The 21,216-nt window shown below is 40.6% G+C and overlaps 1 protein-coding gene across 6 annotated transcripts in view; it reads right to left on the bottom strand.

The window, feature by feature from the left end:
- LOC130167105 (teneurin-3) overlaps positions 1 to 21,216 on the bottom strand; it is a 327,180-nt gene that overhangs the window by 142,872 nt on the left and 163,092 nt on the right. For all 6 annotated transcript variants that reach the window (XM_056373088.1, XM_056373089.1, XM_056373090.1 and 3 more), the window contains one exon: positions 1,804 to 2,071. In XM_056373088.1, coding sequence (XP_056229063.1) covers positions 1,804 to 2,071 — 268 coding nt within the window. The remainder of the gene's footprint in view (positions 1 to 1,803; positions 2,072 to 21,216) is intronic.

Here is a 21,216-nt window from a genome sequence, read left to right as displayed (position 1 = left end):
TGCGAATACCGAAGTTCAAGGAAACTAAAAGTCTTCCATGAAGACGCTGGTTCAGTGTATATTTGGATTCACAGTCAGAAAACGAGCGACACGTTCAGAGAATTTATTGTGGTTGGTTGGAAATCTTTTGTCTGAACTGCAGATCATTTTCATATGATTTGGGGCAGACAGATTAAAGTAACACGGCCCCATGTTTGGGACCAGATTAGGCAATTTAAACGTTTGAAAAAGGTTATAGTCTTGTTTAATAAACGATATGTATATTTTGCTACATAAAGTACAGAACATTTAATAACCACAGCCCTCTAACCGCTGTGTTTGACTTTGAGAGGTCTGCCAGACGGAAGCATTTCAGGACATATATCAGCTTTCTTTTCAATCTTTATAACTCTCAACAAGACACAGGCTAATAGCAAACAAACTAAGAGCATAATGAATTCAATAATAATGAATAGCCTTTTGGCCTGATGTTCTTCACATATTTAAATTTCTTTGCAGCAAAGTTAGGCAGCGACAGAGGACAAATTCGTTAATAGGCTGAAGCGAACTCGCCTACAGACACAGATCTAACCAGACAAAGGTGGTCAAATGAATAATAATGAGCGTGGGTTATGCACCCTTGCTGTGTCTCAATTCAGGGGCCGCATCCTTCAAAGGCTGCATTTGAAGACCGACTGCGTCACAGCGGTGCGACTACACTGTCCAATCAAAGGCTTTTAAAGGCTTCTTCAAATGCATCCTTCTTTTCCTGGACCATGACGGATCCACCTGTTGTATCTTTCATGTTCCAGGTGGACTGACCTATCTGAAGATTCATTGCGCTCTGGTAATGAAAATAATATTGGAACAAACAACACTGACAGAGAGCCTGCGGATTACACTTTTAAAGTATTGTATTGGGTTTCAGCTCAGTTCAACAGCTAAACAGCACAACTGAGGACCACAAAACCTCAAGTCTTTGTGAAAAAAAGGTTACGTATTGTCAAGGTTGCTAGGCGACAGAAGCCATGCTTTTGCAACGCAGCGGTAAGGGCGATCACAGGTAGTGACGCTCAGCGAAAATCCTCTGTAGACCAGACCGTCTTATTTCATCTCGGCCTTTGAAGTCTACATCGCCTACAAAGGGCCAAGCATTCATAGACCACGTCCTCCGAGGGATGCGGGCCCTGAACTGGGACACAGCTCCTTCACTGTCTGAAGTCCAGAACCCAAGATGGCGGCCTTCGGTTCCACATGATGCCATCATGTCACGTTGCACTTTTATGTAACATTTTTTACTCGTTCACGCTTTGACTGCAGTAGCAGAGCAAAACATCTGGGGTGAATAAATAAATGTAAGTTAATGGTATTTGATTAAAAAAGGGACTGGTGAGAAGAGTGAACCCCTGTCTGTAAATCTGGGATGACCTCCGGATGGTCTCTAATTTAAAATGCGATTCAGTTTTTGTTTGACTGGCCGGGTGTGTTTTGGTGGTATATTGTGGTCTACTATTTAAAGTACCAGTTAAATTTGCTAAACATTGATTTGTTTGTGATTTGACATAAAATGAACATTTGGTTTGTCTTGATAGGACAGTGAATAACCCAGGAAGGTAGAAGAGGCATTCTGCTTGAGGAAACATAACATTCCTGCCATGAAAGGAAATCCCCACTAAGTGTCAGTCACTAACATCACTCCATAACCACCATAATTAGCAATGCTGACAACTCTGGCTGTGACTCTTTAGCGTCAGGTTCAGGCCTAGTGCAAAACCTACAGAGGAAAAATGAAAAGACACGAAAAGTAAGATAAAGTCACTCTACCTTGTTTCCAGAGGCACATTGCTACCCAGCACCCAGCTGTCTTGCAGCGGGACGCTCTCGGGGGGTGTGGTCTGCAGCTCGGCTGGTGACTGGCCGGCCACAGGGGCCGGGCTTCCAGTAGGAGGGGTTAGCTGCCGCGTTGAATTCAGGGACTGGCCAGCGTGGTGCGTTGAGCCCAGAGATTGGTTGAGAGCTGTTATTGAGGGCTGCTGGCGGTGAGGGGGGGGCACAGGAGGCAAGGTGGAGCCGTGGTGATTGGGTTGTTGCTCTGTCAAAAGAAGAGAAGCGTGGTTGTTATTTGCATATTTTTATTCTGTGACAATCTAAAACTTTATGTGAGGTGCATTTTTGGACTTCTTGAGAAATCAAAAAGATTCTATTTCCAAAGTCGAACTCTAACTTGGTTTTATAAGGTTCTCTGTCAGGTCACCTCACTCTTCAGAGACGGCGGGAAAAGGGGCATAGATGGCAGGACACTCAGTGGAGATAAGAAAATGTCCCATAACACGAGGTTAATAAGAATAAGAAGGGCAGCAGAACAAATGCAAGTTCAGTCCCTTTTCAATTGTTTTAGAACTCGTCGAGGAGTTTACATTCACTGTTACCATGCTAGCATGCTAACCACCTAATGCCTTAAAGGTAATTAAATAGTCTACATTTGAATTGATGGGGTTGTAATAGCACGATAAACACTAATTTAATTCATGCACCCATTCCCCCCCCCCAAAAAAAAAAAAAAAAATAAGACAGATCATCAGAGTCAACATTTCTGATACAAAACCTAATGCTGCCTTTACACTGACCTGCTACATTTACTTGCTCTCCAACCTATAGGAAACTTAAACTAGTGGTTCCGATATCTGATTGGCCTCTGCACTGGACAAAATATTTAGCACTGACTTTTATACATAACCTGATTTTGATATTGTAGGTGTAGAATATATGTAATGTATAATATGTATATATGTATGATGTATGAAAGCGACCTGTTCCACATCAGTTTTGCTCTGAGGAATACAAAAACTTTGAAGCTCAATATCTCTCTGTCAATATAACTGCTCAGAATGCAGATAGAACCTTATGATTTCAAAGGGACGATTTGATTCAACTCTCAGGGGGAGGGTGCGCTTTGTCCTAAAGGACCTGCGGACACTGCTGCTTAGTCTGCCTTTAAATTATGATCCCACCACCTTAGATCACATTTCTCTATCACAGTGCCACACACCGTCATCTGTAGAGAAACAGAGCTGTCAGCACCTTAACCACAGAGAAACAGGTGTTACCTTGACTGACAATCACAGACTTTTACTGCTCATCAAAGTAAGTAGGAATTCCTGTGATGCAGTAATTAGCAAAAATCTAACTGCGGTGCCGGTACGAGTTTGACCTGTTGACGTAAAAACCAGTGATTCTTTCTCAAACCCTTTAAATAATCAGCCCTCAGGCTACAGATGGACGGACTGAAAATGCTGAGGGAGATCAATTACAGAACTTTACTCTTTATGAAGGAAGAGGCGATGAAATTTAATGCAAAATTTAAAAAATATTGTCCTCAGGTTTACATACATACAGTGTACTGCAGGACCGATTTTGAGTGTGTGTGTCTGTAAGATGTTTGAGTGGTGGTTCTCTCAGCTGACTGCAAGTCTATGCTATTTTTCTCTAAATCCCACTTAAATTTGCATTAACATTGGCAAAGTTCACACACGTTGTCGCTTGCTCCTTTCATTTCCTCTCCGCTGTATTTCAGTTAAGCCCTCGAGGCGCCTTTCCCCAGAGCAAACATCCACCAGCAGAGTCACGTGCTCAATTTCATGTATTTCTTGTTACTCTCAATGTCAGATAGGATTTAAGTACAATGTGTGTTTCATGGTGACGAAGAAATCCAATGAAAATCATCTAATTACTATTACGTTACTACTGCTGAAAAACATCATGATATCCTTGAATCTGCATCCAGGCTCACATCTTCATGTTTTTGTGGTACAGGGCGAGCAAGGCTGCCGAGAACTGTAACCCAACGCTGCGCTCGTCTCCGCCAGACTGAATACTGATCAGTGATTGGCCTTCACAAAACCCTGCTTTGTTTTTGTAAAAACATTTGCTCAACGTTGACCTGGCTTCAACTTTTTCGAGCTGTTTCTTCCCTGTGCTTTTCGGCTCCTCTGCCGTCCTTAGGGTGCTCTGAAGGAAATGAATGACAACGCTGGTATTTGATTTGCATAAAGAGCATCACATCTCCATTTCCCAGCCCTGCTGTTATTCATTCTCCACTGCCCTCACTAGAAAAAATAGAAAGCAAAGAGAGAAGAGAATGGAGATGTGGGAGAGTATGGGGCACTTATGTAGATCTTCAAGGCTAAATGCTGAATGCCACACACACACACACACACACACACACACACACACAAAAGTGAGTTTAAAATTAGTGTTCAGGCATCGTTAACAAGTCTACATCTGTATCACTGCAAATGTATATCTAAACACCTTTTACGCACTCATATGCTGAGCAGCATACAGACAGAGAGTGACACACACACACACACACACACACACACATCAAACACACACACACACACACACACACACACACACACACACACAGATAACAGATCTCAATGAGGAGGAGGCTGGGAGATTTATCAGTCTAGTTGACAGACAACAAGCTGTCTCAGTGCAGCAGATGTATCCACTCATACGCATGGATGTGTCAGGATCAATGTCCCACTGGATCTTCCCAAATATCTCTGATGTGTGTGTTTGGTATCATGAAGCCTAATATCAGGATGAGTGTGTGTCTGTGTGTGTAAACACTTAAACCCATAAAAATGTAATGAGGCCAAAGGGATAGCATGCATGGACCAGCTCCTTTATATATGAGGCATATTCATGCTATATATATATATATAAGTTTCAACTTGTAATTTTTGTCATGTTAAATCATTTTCATGAAACAGGGAAAGCAGCAAAACAGATTTGAGGGCTTCTACGAACTCACACACAGATATCTGCAAAACAGTTCCCTCATCACGGCTCTTCACAAACCAACTTTTACGGAGGAATAAGAAGCAGATTTCTAACTTTAAAGCACGTTGTTTCACTTGGTCGGCCAGGGTTGTGAAATCAACACTACCGAGTTCGAGGGAGGGAAGAGTCTGTGAACATGAGTCACATAAAGGAAGAGAAGCTCATTACAAATGAAAACAGTCTGTAGACTGTGTTTTTCCATGTTGTAATGAAACTGAGGTCCTGTGAAGAGCCACGGCCTGCGGGGTCAGCTACTGTGCCCCACCAAGTGACGTCCCGCTGGGGCCTGATGCCTGTCAGACAGCAGCCTCATCGGTTCAGACTTGACACTGACAGTGACGACTGTCAGTGTCTGCGCTGTATTAATCTCACAACACTCTTCTTGGTGGGTAAACATGTCTTTTTCTTTTGACAATGTTGTTACATGGGCTTGCATCACATGTGTAACACATCTACAACACACAGTCCGGTGATGGCCATTAGGGCAGCCTATTCTTTGTGATGTGAGAGGATACAGAGGGTGTTTATGGTTTCTTCAGCTGACAGACAGAAGATTTGTGCTTCATGAATTACCCTGACTTCAATAACCGAGAGGTGTTAAAAATAGGACTGACACAGCTGTTATATTTATTTTTTCTAATGCAGCCAGGAAGGAGCGACACACTGCCTTCAGATGTTTTGTGAAAATGGCCCCAGAAGTGTTACATAAATCCTTCACTGCCAAAAGATTTGCATGGTCTCTAAATGATATCTTGTCTGATTTATATCCTGTAGCGGCAAAGGCAGCCGATGGTCATGGTTTCCACAGTCATTATGCAATTTCTAACACGGCTGCCAATTTAGTTATTGATAACGTGCAGATAATTAATTACTGGAGACGGAATAATTATCTGTCCGGTATGTAGAGGAGAAATTGATCTGCAGTAAATTGTGAACTACATATGTTGTGGATAAGGTCAGTAAAACATTCAATGGCAATTAAAAGACAACATCGTGAAATTCCCTGACAACAGGCTGTCTGTGGAGAACCGCTCCTCTCTGCACAGGACTGTAGTTGGCAACCACCTAACAGCAGACGGCTAGCATAGCTGCTAGTGAATATCGACTGCTTGTAACATTAATGTTACTTCTTTAACTCTGATGCTGAATGTTTGCTCCTTCAATCCACACGAATATTGGAAAGTAGTATTCAAAGGCTGAAAAGGGCTCCGGACCGGAGGTATTAGCAAAACAGAACACCTTCAAACTTAAGAAAACACATGTGGGAAAGCTGAACAGTCCGACCTGTAGCTATCCAATTAATTTGTTTTGAATATTTCCAGGATTTTTGCTGTGGCAGCCGAAGCAGCAAGAGAGGGTCAGGGAGGGAGAGCTGTAGCTAATGAAGGGAGAGGTGCAGCAGAGGAAGAGGACAGCAGCACAGAGTAGTATATTTACAGTGGAGCACCTTATATATGGTAATATTTAATAATCAATTCAAGAGAGTCTAATTCAGAATCAAATTCTATGAGAAACGCTGACAGTGATCCAACCCTACTAGCAGGGACTTAAAAAAAGGAATCCAAAAGAACACAATTGTCTATTACAACCAAGTTCTGATTCCTGCAGGACCTTGATGAATGAATTCAACAAGCAGCTGGAGTAGATGAAGTAAACACCCCCTATAATCATGACACATACAAACACACAGGCACGTCGCTACTAAGATTCATTTTGAACAAAATTCATTACCTGAAGGTATGTGGGCAAATGAGGTTTTCAAATTTATTCCACCTCCCTCGGTCAACATAAAAAAAAATCCTTGGACAATCAGTGTTGTGGAGACGGTTTAGCCACTCCGGAGAAAAAGATATATATATATATATATATATATATATATATATCTTAACAAGAAGCCTAAACCTATCACAATTCTTAGTAACTGGAGACAAAACTTTAATCTTTACTCCATGTAGATCATAAAACCTTGAATATTAAAACAACTCACTAAAATCGGTAGAGAAATATAAAACAGTCTTTGTATATATGTCTATGGTCATAATTGTTTCTTTTAACGAAGACTGTCCCACATCTGTAACCATGACGACAAGGCTCATCTAACCTCATTCTAACCCAAACTGTGGTTTCTCCTAAATCTAACCAAGTTGTTTTGGAGTCTAAACTGAAACCGTGAGCAATTTCATAAGCTTAATCATATGTTTATCACTGTAACCATAACGATGAATGCCTGGTGCACTGGGGCCAGTGCACTTCTCAGGTTTATAGCTGTTACCATGACGACAAAGATCCTGTACGCCATTATTTTAGGAGACAATGGGATGTATCTGGGACAAATAACCTATATGGTCGTTCAGGTTGCGTGACTCGTTACTGGGAACAGATGATTACCAGCACCAGTCATACCAGTCATAAAAAACAATGTCCCACTGGGATAATTATTATCTAAATATGAGATGATTATCTAACTGTGGTGTTCTGTGGCTACTCTGTAGGCACGCTGCTTTCCGCAATTTACAAGCTTCACTATGGCACTCCATCTATCTGTGTGTCAATTGCTCTCCGTTCGTGCACAGATCTTCTTCTCTCTCTCTCCATCACTACCTTCCCTCTCTCACTCTGACCTTTTCATAAACCATGTCAAAAGTTATATATTTAATTCATCAGTGTTTGCAGGTTTTGCTGTTTTTCTCATCTCAGTATTCACTGTGGATTTCAAGGTATGTTCAAGGATTCTCTGACGTTTTTTTGAGGGAATCTTTTCTACAAGATCTAGTTTACAGCACAATACACTGTATGTCTGATGTATAGTCTCGTAGAGTCATGGAGAACTGTTGTATGTGTCATAACAGACCTTTGTGAGCACAGGCAAGAGAGAAATTATGACAAACAGCAACAAAGGTTAAAAATGTAACGTAAAAGTGATGCTGAGTGAAACAGGGAAGATAAAGTAAATTGTCAAAGCATGAGAAAAATTAAATTGGAAAAAGAACTAATAGTGAAAATATATAAATTGAACAAGACAAGGGAGGCCAGTCAATGCTCAGGTCAGTATTTGTGTTAAACTCCATCACTGTTGACAGAAAATTGAACAAGGAGAGAAGAAAAGAGGGTACAGAAAGAACAGGAGGTGACACAGGAAGTCAATTAAAAGTTTCAGAAGCAACAACAATGGTCAACAGAGATTAGATGAGGTGAAGAAGGAACAATATGGACTGTAAGAGAGGCGCAGCGAGAGGCAGAGGCAGACAGAAAGACACAGGGATGGTCATAGATGGTAGTAGTGACAGATTCAGAGGACAAAAAAGAAAAAAAAAGAGAGGAGAGAATAGATCCTGGTAAAAGTAAAAGACTCATCGACATAGTGAAAAAGGTCAGTAGAAGAGTTAAGACCCGTGGTTCTTGAAGCGTGAAAACTCATTCCACCTCTGGACTCCTGGCAAGGAGAGGGGCGTGAGGCAGGCCTCTTTACCGAGCCAGGAGCTGCCTTTGTGGGGCATGTGGGCGGAGAGGGCCCCGCTCTCCTCAGTGACCCACACCAGGGGAAAGGATAGAAGAAATAAAAACAAAATTAAAAACCACAGAAATCAGGGGAGGCTTACAAAAACGTGAAATTACAGATAGAGCAGGTGGCATGTTTACTGTTACAAATAAAAATAAGACAAAAATGTCTGTCATGATGTAGTTTTGAAAAAACATGGGTTTTCTGAGAGGATTCTTCCTCTAAAAAAAACACCACACAGACTCATCTTTAATGCGCTGGACCAGCAAAACATGACATTACTTTTGCTTTTACAACTGCTGGCTGCATCAAACATGGCCAGTTACTTTTGCCTCTGCTAAATTGGCACAACTAAAGCTGCCACTTGTGGATAAGGTTATATACGTGACTGGCAACCCTGTCTCCTAGAAACATACTGCACCGGCAAAAGTGTTTATTGGAAACAAATTGCTGCCTTTTAATCAACATAACGATGAAACATTAATATTTAACCTCATCACAGAAGCTCAGTGTTTTAACACACACACACACACACACACACACACGGAGTGTCTCTATAATAATGTATTTCATTTTTGGTGCTGTGTGGAAACGTGATGACGTGATGACTCCCTGCACCATCCACACAATATGATTTCCTGAATAAGTGTCTTTCCATTTGTTTAGCTGTTGTTGTCTGGCTTCACTGAGTGCATTCATCAATCACCACACACTCTGATCTACAGTATATTCCCCTTCCTACCGCTGCACCTGCACACAGTCCGTGCACCAGAGACACTTCATACTTGGCTGTAAGTGTTTTAGTAGCGTCAGAATAAAAGTTTTTTCGAATAAAAACAACATTTCGGCAATTGTAAATATTACAATATATTCTGCTTGGAAGAATATTATAATACAATTTCAGACACCTCCACAGTGGACCATACCATTTCTTAAGCTTGGCATTAGTTAAACGTCTCCTCCGGTGTTGCCAACTTACCGACTTTATTGCGAGATTTAAATACCAGGCGATGGCATCATGGATATTCAAATTAGGGTATTACGTCATCTCGCAACATTTAGCGACTTTTCAAGCAGGCTTCAGCTGCTTTCTTTTGACAGTGTTTTGCAACACTGGTTTCCTCTGGGTAATTGAACAATATTAAAATCCATGTGCATTAAATGCGTATTAATTGTTTTGTATTACCATTGGTGGAAAGTAAATACTGTCACTAAATGCAATTGCTACTTTATACTTCAACTCCTACATTTCAGAGGGAAATATTGTTCTTTGTACTCCACTACATTTATTTCACAGCTTTACTTAATCAAACAAATGACTGTACTGTAACACTGTAAGCTCACTGAAGCAGGCGCCTGCACTGTACTGGGTTCCCTTTCGCCCCTAAGAAAAAGTGGACCCTCCCATTGTCATTGTATAATTGAGACTCTGGCGTGAACCCATGGAGCATGGTATGCAGGACGTAAACTCTAGCCTCTAGTGTCAAAGTCCTATGCTTCGTATGCTCAGTCATCCATTCTAACCTCCTCCCTTTAAGTTCTGTGCAGCAGATGAATGCTAGTGACTGTAATACTGACAATATCTCAGCAGTTCTTTAAGATTCTTTCACAAGGGAGCAAATGATTGTTTTTCCAGAAGCACAGGAAGATTTCTTTATTTAATTCTGACCCTGTATTGAATTGTTGCCTGTAATTCTTGCTTTTATATGTGTCCCTTTTAATTATAAAAACTACTGACAGGGTAATTTACTGAACTGTCTCACTGATGGTCTTCTCTCTGCAGCCCAACTTTTAATGAAAAAAGGAGGGAGTATATCATATTAGTCCTGGCCTAACTGGTCTTTGTTACATATATAATATATATATATATATATATATATATAATATTTTCGAGCTCTTAATAGATTAGGACTTGCTTTCACAGCTGATTCTCTGTTAGCCGACAGCGCTTCACATGCCCCCAGGTCCTCTCCAGCGCACTGGGCAGAAAGTGGGGATGCAGTATTTATTAATGTGCTTCACAAGTCTAGAAGAGTCTCTCTGAAAATATTAAGAAAGCAGAGGCTGTGCATACTTTTATATAACTGAAAACAACATTTTATTCCACCTGCTAAGTAGACTGCATCTCACACAGCACTGCAGCGTGTTTTTATATTGCACTATATTTACTTTATTGTACTTTGATTTTATTTTTGTATTTTAGTGCAGCAGGTAACTACAATAATCTTTCAAATAGGACACAAGCACCAAAATGTGTATGTTTATCCCTCCAGAGCCATTAATTTGAAAAATCCCATAATCCACTTGAAATTTCAAGATGGCTGCCACTTCTGTCCCTACGGGGACAAACAAATCCTTTTTTTAGACTATGAGGATGTCAAATTCACAACTGTTAAAATTTCCTCAGGCCTTTTTTAGTGCAACTCCTAACATGTTATGTGAAAAATTCTTCATGAAACACAAAGTATTTTGCAAACCAATGATAAACCAAAAGTTCTCGACAGTCCACTTATTTACTTGTCTTAACATTAGCTCTCTAGGCAAACTCGCCTGCGCTAGGCTAGTTAGCAAGCTCTTTTGGTCCCTTACAACCGAACCATTTTATCATCACTACAAACAACACATGGGAAGTGCAACATGGCCTTGAAAAGGGGTAAGAAAACATGGGATTGAACTAGGGAGGGAACTCCCTTTGAGCTGCGAGACCCTTCAGTAACCTACTGTCAAATGGATGAGCTGCAAAACCTGAACTGATTAAATGAAGGTAACGTGTGTACCCAGCACGAGGAGACCAGCTCTGATCCTTACCTAAGAATTTCAGGTATAGCACTTAAGCACTCGGGTCATCTGCAGATGAACTAAACACAGATTCTCTCTAGACCAGGCTGGGAAATATCAAACCGTATATGAGAGGGAAAGAGAGAGATAATGAACATAAATCAATGTTGAGGCTGAGTGGTAAACTCACTGACGTTGTTTACTCCAGACGGGTAGACAATGATTAAATGGCTTAAGCAATAATTACAATTCAGTTCTTTATCCAACAGCTTGAGAAATATTTTAAAAGAAAGTTCCCTGCAGGCCTGCAGCTGGTTACCAACGACATTAGACGTTGATATTAGATTGAATATAGGTTGCGACATTGGGCAACCAAAACTTTTCGTTTTTTTTCAACCCTCTGATACGACCCATTGGGGTGGGTCTCCTGAAATAGCGTTACAATAATAAACACCGGGACTGTACCGACAGTGGCGTACCTACCTTTGTCACCATGGTTACTATAATAACAGTCATGGCTTGGTTAGGTTTAGGAAAAGGTGGTGATATGGGTTAGAATAAGTACTTCCTCAACATTAGAAGATCTTTGTTGTCATGGTTACAATATAAACAGCTACTTCCACATGGGAATCAAACAGCGCTCTCCTGTGTCATACTCATCCATCCACCTCAACCTCCTCCTGACGTGGACTTTGTCTCTCTTTACACTACGTCACCGCACTTTCCCCTTCGCTCCTGTCATCATTACTACGACCACTAGATGTCGCCTAGCAACAAAACCTAACTATGGGTCATAATAACCTGCTGCACAGACGGATTGTGGGCTCATTATTTACAGGACAGTCTGAAATCTAACTATGTAAATTTGAATAATATGTATATAATATAATCATGTGCAAATTATAAATGCAAAAGTTTTTAAGTTTCAAATGATTTCACTCCCCCGCCCTGGTCCACTGCCTGCTACCTGGATCCCACACACACGTTAGCCCAGGATGTGTGTTTGTGGCTGCGCTGCGACTCACAGAGTAAGCAGCTACTTCGCTGACAGTCATTGAAAACAGCAGATGTGTCAAACATGTTTCTTTGCTTCTACCACTCAACAGAATGACACACATTTACATTTGTAACCAGACTGCGTCTTGTTCGCTCCGTTACCTCGCCACGTACGCACTGACAGCAAAATATTACAGATCTTCTTCTTCGGTTAAACTAAATCTAATTAAGCTTTAGCTTTATTGTTAGTGGCTGTTGTTTCTGTCCGACTACTTTAAATAACCTGCATGTTGTGTTTCACCAGCGAGCTAAAATGAATGAGTTTTTGTGAAGAAACAAGAGTTTCCACTATTTACACTTTATACAAGTTCAAGTAAATAATAAGGGTAAATAGGTAAATAAATCTTGAGTGACTAAATAGAGAGTGAGACAGATGAGTAGACACACATGCACACACACACACACACACACACACACACACACACACACACACACAGGGAGGAGAGAAATCCCTCCTGGCAGACAAGGCAATGGTCCTTTTAATTTGATTGTTGCAAAGACGCTACGTCCCGCTGATCCAGGAACACATGAAAAGCTCCACGTTCTAATTTCATGACCTGTGTGTGTGGTTAGAAACGAGCAGAGGAGCAGAATCACTTGTTGACTGGCTTCTGGTGCGAACAGCCAGTCTGCTGCTCGCCACACAGAGTTGAACCATTAACTGACAAACTGATGCATCATCTGTGTATTCAGGTAGAGGAATCAAGGGCATACTGTTGTCCAGACTAGATTGTTTTATGATAGACATAAAGTTAGGACTAAGTGGTTATATTAGGGTTTATGGCAAATGACAAGAGAGGGGCCTCAAAGGTATCATAATACAAACGTGTGCGTGTGTGTGTGTGTGTGTGTGTGTGTGTGTTTGTGTGTAATGGTTGTGCTCTGTCTCTCCCCTTCTCCTCCACTAACTCCTGCTCCTGAATGACTTCCTGTGCTGTAAAGTTGGTGTTTTCATGGCCACTGCATCTGACAATATACATCACCTTTTTTAGAGCTAAAGGCATGTAAAGAGAAAAAAACAGGGGGGACAGGAGGGAGGGGAAGGACAAGTGAAGACCCGGAGAGAGAAACAGAAAGTGACACAAAGGAAGAGAGGTAGAGAGAGCAAGAAATTAAAACATAATAGTATTAAGCAAAGAAGGGGCGACGAAGAGTTCAGAGGAAATGATAGCTTCTACATCGACAGGTCAGCCAAGACTGACAGTTGGTGCTCATGAGACCATTTAATAGCAGCATTAGCATCACAGCAATCCTCTTAGACACAAGCAGTCCTAGGAAGGGATTTTACTACATGTAATTAAAGGAGACAAGCCTCACTAGTCTACATTTTATTAAAAAAAAGAGAATATGGAGCAACATTATTTGTATATTGTTTGCTTAGCTATGGAGTTCAATATGAGATTTTCTGAACAGTGACCTCTTTGCAAATACGCTCTCATATAATCTGATGAGTAGGTTAGAACTGAGTGGGTACTGACAACAAGAGAAGACATGACCACGCTTTCTATCCAGAAAACACTTGTCTGGAAGCTTCAGCTTTTCATTATTGTTATTTTTTTCCTAGCTGAACAATGTCCATATCTAATGTACCATGAGGTACATATACAAAAAGCAGAAAATCAGGATTATCTATTTGTATGCCAGCTAGTTTTATCTGCCTGTCATTTCCCATTCCCACCATGTAAAGAAGACGGGCAGAGGAGGTGAATTAATGAGGTCATGTCTGGGTACCAGCCGACTGGTCCTATGGAAAAAAAAAAGAAAAGGTATAAAAGTCTGATGTACTGGCTGAGCTTAAATAACACTGTATCAGGATACAAGTGCAGACTCTCTTCAGATAGAGATAGACTGAAATATATGTATGTGTGTGTAAATAAAAGAGAAACTGTCATTGTAATGGATTATGCATCTGAAGCAAGTCTAGTGCCTCCAAACAGATGTAAAGTAAGATTATATATAATATGCAGTTAATTAAAATATGCAAAACCCTACTCCTGGTCATTTTAAGGAGTGTAATAAAACACCATTATGACATTACTCAGATATGAGGCTACGCTTTTATTGGTTGACCTGAATCTTATCAGCTGTTCTGGTAATTTGGCTAAGACTAAGACTTGTGCCGATACAGCTCATGTGGTGGAGAATGAAGACGCAAAGAGAGGGAAGGGACTTACTACTGATGGGGACAGCGATAGTGATGGTAACAAAGAAAAGCGATTGATTTAAAAGAAGGAAGTGCAAGAGATTAAGTAAGATGTAGAAGAAAGTATCAATATCTGTTCTTTTCCTCCCCCTAAAGTGATCTGAACAAAGTACAGGACAAACTAACTTCCTCTCCTCTTTATCCATCCAATCTCTTTTGTTTCTCTCCCTCCATATCTCTATATTTTCCCATCAGCTCCCTCCCGCTCCTTCCATCTTCCTCTCATCTGACCTCCTCTCTTTCTTTCCTATCCTATCTTCCACTCACTTCTTTAATATAGGCAGCTGCAGCCTTTTCAGTACCTCTCATCAGTCCTCCACATTTATCTCTCCTTATTGTAGCACCAGTGCAGTGACCCGTCATCCACTCTCCCTTCCCCCTGTCTCTCTCGCCCTCATTCTCTCATTCATTTTCTCCTGCCAAGTCAGCTCTCGGTGCTCTCTCTCTCTCTCTCTCTCTACATTCTTCTACTCTCCCGCTCTGTCCAAGTTGTTAATATGGAAGACTGTGATCCTCTTAGCCACTGGGTCTTTCCTTGCTTTTGCTATTTTACTCTTACATTTGTTTTCTATCCTTTTTTTGTCCTCTCAGCAACCAGGGTTTTTTTTGTTTTTTTTTTTTAAAACATGCAGTATGTCCTACTCTGGTTCTTTCTTATCTCCATCAGGTTCCCTGTTTTTGCTTTCCCAACTCTCTCTCAAAATCAAATTTCCTTTATTGGGTTGCGTATCAGACGAACCTTTTTGCCAGAGTACTGAAATACAATCGAAATCTCAATAACAACCACTCTAAAAGTGCCGAGCCCCTTGAGGCTACAAGGTTCTCTACGTGAAAATGAATGGATGGAGCACACACTGACAAATTTGCTATTAGCTTTAGCTTCACCAGCAGACCACATAGAACAGAAAGGGTTTTTCCCTGTGGGATCATGTACCCGCCAGAAAAATCACGACATTTGTGTCTTCCAACGAAACAAAAACTGAACCCTAGGTCGTCTGTGTAAGCAGCTTATTAGGTTTCTTTTCTAGTGGCCGTAGTAACTATGGGCACAAAGGAGGAAGTTGGGTTTGATGGGTGGGTCGACAAAACACAGGATTTTCAAACTGGAAACTGCTATTTGTTTTTTGTGTGAAAAGAAACTTTGTTCCTTCTATCCACGACCGTTCCGCAACATTAACAGTGTTTATTATTGTTACCATGATGAAGAAGGTCCGGTGGCCTGCCGCTGGTATGCTCCTACGGGTCACAGCCGAAGATATGCAAACCAAAAAGTGAAAAACAACCTACTGTATGTCTATTTTCAGAGGCTACGTCCACACAACTACGTTTTCTTTTTAAGACGATCACCGACCAGACGACTGTTTTAGCTCTGTATCAGAAACAATCTCTGTCCGGACTCACGTACACTGAGCATGTGCTAGCCCGTGTAAACAGGAAGCAGATGAACTACTCTGCAGTTGATTAGTCGCACAAAATACTACGAACGAGGAACAGTAAAGACAGCTGTAGTGTTAAAATACAGAATTTAACCAAACAACAGCTGCTAGCAAAGACAACAAGGTCAGTAACACTTGTAGGTCATGTTGCTTTCACCACTGGTAGTTGAAGCACATAAGAGCCAATCAGGAGCGACCCTTGGTATCTACATCATAGTATTTGAGGAGGTTAAAATGGATAGAGAGACTGCGGCCAGTGTTATGTCTTTTAACCTTGACCACATGCTTTCCCTAACCTGATCCAAGTAGTTTCAGTCACATCTTTATAAGTGTCATAATGGGAGTAAACAAAGAGCACTGTCATTTAGGTTGGACCACCTGTTGGCAAATCACCAAGAGTGAAAAAGGCTGCACATAAAACCGTCACATTCAATTTGTGACAAACACAACCATGCCCTTGCATGCTCAATTACTTTCAGTTTGGCTTTCAGTAATTGAGTCAGTGATTTTCCTTTTGAGAGCAACACATCAAAAGGTTTTTATCGTGTAGACAATATGGCCTTGACTTGCTTGTTTCCTTGTCAGTTTCACCGTTTAAGCAGTAATTTGTATAATAAGAAACATTCAGGTGAATTGTACTATTGACAACTGAGACACACTCATCTGTAAATGTGCTGCTTCCATTGGATGTGTGGTGGCAGGTTTGTTCTGACCTATTTTATACAGTGAGATGAGAACAGGCTTTACATACAGACCCTGGACACAGAGAACTGTTGGTTTACCTGCAGACTCACTACAAAAATAATCTTGAAGTAATTTCTCGAGGACCGTCAAGAGCAAAGACATTTAAAAGATGCTAATATCCATTTCCCTGTTCCATTTATTCTAACTCATATGCAACATTTCTTTTCTCTGGAGCATGCATCGCTAAGATGAGGTTACAACCAAAGCCTGTTTCATACTCCAAAGTGTACTAGGTATATATATATATATATATATATATATATGTAAGCTATCTACTTATTCAGCAGATGTGTGTAAATTGGCGTCCTTGGGCCCAGTCTGTGGTTATAAATCACTAATCCACACAGCAGAAGCAAAGCCAACATTACCCAGAGTGAGGTATTTAAAAAGGGCCAGAGTGGAGGAATACAGTGTGTGCATAAGATGTATAAAAGCACTTTTAACCAATCTGGAAAATATATCAAGAATGCAATATCAACATTAATAAGAGGGACTTGATTGTTTAACAGTATTATTTATTCAGCGTTCCTTGAAACGTCATGCTGCAGCTGATGTTAGCATCATGTCACAGATTTTGGACACCAAAAAAAACTTGCTTTGATCGTTTGCAGTACTGGCTGCTGATGGAGAGTGTAAGACTGGCTTTGTAAATAAAAATCATTCCACAAAACCTACAGTACCTGGTGAAACCCTGCATGCCAAACATTCGCCCTCACCCCGCTGCAAGATCAGTCCTCATAGAAGTAGCTGGTAATAACGTGACCAAAGATACCTTGACTTGCATAATAGAAAGCCAAAAAACAGCAGAGCACCATGAGTTGTAAGTTTAACTCCGACAAAAGGGGCCGTAGTGTGTCACTTCAAAACATTCCTCCACCTGTGTCTCATTTTATAGTCAGGACAGTGCACTGGCTGTCACACACACACACACAGACACACACACACACTCTCTGCCTTCACCCTCTATCCTCTAACTCCCCTCCACTCTCTTTGTCTGGCTCTGTCTCTCTCTCTTCACATGGAGTCTGCTCCAACATTTTGATTTTATTTTTGTAAATCCATTCTGCAATCAGCCTCAGACGTGAGCTGTGTGATTCTGGCCTTTTTACCATGTGAGTGTTTGAAGCTTAAATCCCAGCAACTAGCCACCAGCCACTTGCCCGAGGTCCATTAGCCCGATCAGTGATTGATTGATTAGGTCTTGTGTTGAGGAGAAATATGTTTCTTTTTCTCTCCCTGTCTCTCTCTTCCTCTCTTCCATTCAATGACGCATTGATTAGTTCTGGTGTTGAGGAGAATTGCCTACTTGAACCCAACGTAAAAAGCACTAAGTGTTATTCGTGTTTCTCCCTCCATCTAAGTCTGACCTTCCTTTCTCCGTCTCACTATAGATGTTGTCAATAAGCCTTGGCGTCATCCTGCTGTTTGCAAAGAAACTCATCTTCTTTTCTGTTGCTTTTTCCGCTCCGAGCTGATAGCCTTGGCGTCTCGGAGGCAACTAAAGGCTGGACAGTGGAGTCTTTTCACTCTCAGGGGGAAAAAGAGACTGTTTGTGTTGAGAAGCGATGTGCTATTACGCTGTCTTTGTTCACTTGTCTGAAGATAAGATATCTGGTGCAGTGTTTGACTACTTATTGTAGAAATAAACAAAACTACATTGTTGAAATGAATAAAGTGCAACATTTAATCAGATCAGAAAATGCATTTTTGGTAAAGAAATCATAAGACTTTAAAAGTCCATATAGTATAAAGGCAGATGTCTATGTGTTGTTTGATTATAAAGCAGGTCTAGCTTCTATATTAATGCTGTGAAAGTATCAAAGCCTCAGTCCACAGAGAAACGTACACAGCCTGTATTCAGAAACTGAGCCTTAAAACCAGCCGTCAGGACTTCTGGAACTTTGTGATGTCACAACAAAGCTGTCACCGCCCTCAGCCCTAATCCAAGCCCCGCCCACCTGGACCCACCATCCAACCTTGCAGGATTTGGTTTCTCTGAGTGTTTTACCTGAAATCTGCTATATTTTTATTAGATCACTCCGAAAACAGTCTCTAGTAACAACTGCCAATCAGAAGAGAGGAGGCTCTGAGCCTCTCTTCTGATTGGCAGTTGTTACTAGAGCTCCAGAGAGAAGAATGAGAGAGGAGATGGTTTTTGGTTCTTAAAACCACAAATATATCTTCTTATGGATCAACACTTCAAATAAAACACAGGAGAAGAAGAAAATATGGAGCTTTAAAGTTTCAGTACAGAGGCTAAGACAACCTGACTCAAGCTGCAATAGTAATTAAACAGATATATTTGTGATGGATCTTTGAATGTTTCTGTCTGAGTGAACACCTTTTTGTCCTTCAGTCCAATACAGTGAAGCTGTTGTCTATAAGTAGAATGCAAGAGGAAGCCTTCGCCTGAGGCAGTGTAAATAAAAAATATTTAAATAAATAAGGTAAGACACAGTGTCTGTGTCCCGCCCTGAGACGGAAAAAGAAAAAGCTCACTCTTCAACCTGCTGCTGCAAACCCAGAAAACAAAGCTGTGCAGGTGTGTGAGCGCATATGTACATGTGTGACTGACAGAGAGGGAGGTAAACACCACCGCTCATTTGTTTTCAGGTCTGCTTAGCCTATATTTCCTTTACAGTCTCAAAGGCATGTGACACCTTCAACACGAGCTTTGATCACCGTATATTCCCAGTGGCTGCGGTAGTAATAAAAGGACGGTAAGTATATCAGCTCCATGCTGTATGCAACAAATACATTTATAAATGAATCACACATTTGAAACACTTTCACTTAAAATACACTGTGCTACAATACCAGATTGGTATAAAGCATTTCACTCTTAGCAGTGAACGCAGATGATGTCCATATTTAAAGTTAGTTTAAAGGGATTTACTTTTCTGGGGTATTTCCATTGTGAATGATGCAAACTTGCAGTTTTAACTTGAAGCAAGACGAGAATGTACATGTGCATGTACAACTTCAAGGGAAAAATACACAAATGTTTTCATTATTTCAACAGTTTCTGTGGTTCATAAACTAATTAAATTGTTTTTTATTTTTTTTCATTATTATTATTATTTTTTTTTACAATATATCATTATATGATTTTACTTTACACACACACACACACACACACACACACACACACACACATACACACACACACCCACACACATATATATATATATATATATGTGTACACACATGTATTCAATATTACTGTGATATTCAATATTATCAACCAAATAACGACCCAAGCCACCAACAACCAGGGACATGCACGAACACACGCAGTGGCTAAAGTCGGTCAAGCTGCTGACTTTTTACCTCAATAGCCTATTATTACACCAAATGATCAGTGTTACATTAAACAAGAGGCTGTTGCACTGTGTTGCTGTCTGCGGCTGTCAAACACTACCAATGGCAGAGAAGCTTGTGGTTATATCTGCCCACTTTCTACATGTTTTGCGCATTTCTGGAACTGCTATTCAGAAAACATTGCTATGGCTGAGGTACAGCAGTTAAAAAAATACCCTTTATGCTGCTATCAGTGTGACAAGCCTATAAAATCAGCCTCATACCTGTGGTAAGACTGTGTAAAGTTCTTTTTCAGATAGTTCAGCAGTAATACTGATCGCACAGCGGGCCCCTTCACTGATTATTGAAATCTTCCAAAATGCAACCAGAAAACAGTAACTGACCCTCTGCTCTTTTTCTTTGCAGATCTCTCTCACACATAATTTTAAAGTTATATAGTGATATTATTTCTATTACTTCAAACAAATCTCTGAAGCTGGTTTCTTTTGGATAATCAAAAATAAATTCAGTGTCTCGGCTCATTTATCACAGAGCATTAAGAGTCCGTGTAAGTGGCTGGTTGCTTTTCTAATGGTATTTACAGAAGTGGTATTGTTGTGCACATGTATACCCTCACAACTTTAACTAGGTACTAGTCAATATGTGGCTCTAATTGTTTTATAAAATAACATATGATACAATTACTGACTGGCAGTTTTAGTCTAACACCATCTGCTCTTCAAAGCATATTTGGGATACAGGATAATAAATATGGGACGCTGTATTAGTTCAATATATTAATATCATATATATTAATGTACTGCCATAGGTAACTGCTGTACATCAACACTGGGTTACCACTTAGGCCACAGCTCATCCTAACACACAGACACACCGTTAGCAAAGTATTTTCTTCTTCGGTGGTTGAATTTGTGAATTTGTTATAGCTATAATGTAATGTAATCATATAATTCCACGCTGGCAGGCATCAGTATTTCCTTATATGACAAGTACACATAGTAATGTAGGGTTAGGTTTATGGGCAAAAAAGTTTAGTCAGATATTTTTGTGATATTTGCAGTGTAGGTTAGTTATGTCATTTGACATTTACCGGGAAGCATTCGTAAATGACATAATGTAATTACATTAGAGTGACAATGCCCTCTGCAGAGAGGTGACAGAGGGAGGAAGAGCTGAGGAAGGCAGCAAAGGGAATTTGGAACGTGGTTTCAAAGCAGCAGCGAGCTGAAATATCCAACATCCAGTTTGTGTATACTTAGTTAGAGGTGCATTTTAACAACAATTACACAGGAGACGGTTATTATACACTGCGTGTATCATCGAATCTTTCTGTGACTAACAAACACCAC

The sequence above is a fragment of the Seriola aureovittata genome, chromosome 3 (genome assembly GCF_021018895.1).
Source record: "Seriola aureovittata isolate HTS-2021-v1 ecotype China chromosome 3, ASM2101889v1, whole genome shotgun sequence".
NCBI classification, from domain to species: Eukaryota; Metazoa; Chordata; class Actinopteri; order Carangiformes; family Carangidae; genus Seriola; species Seriola aureovittata.
This window is presented reverse-complemented; position numbering and strand designations above follow the sequence as displayed.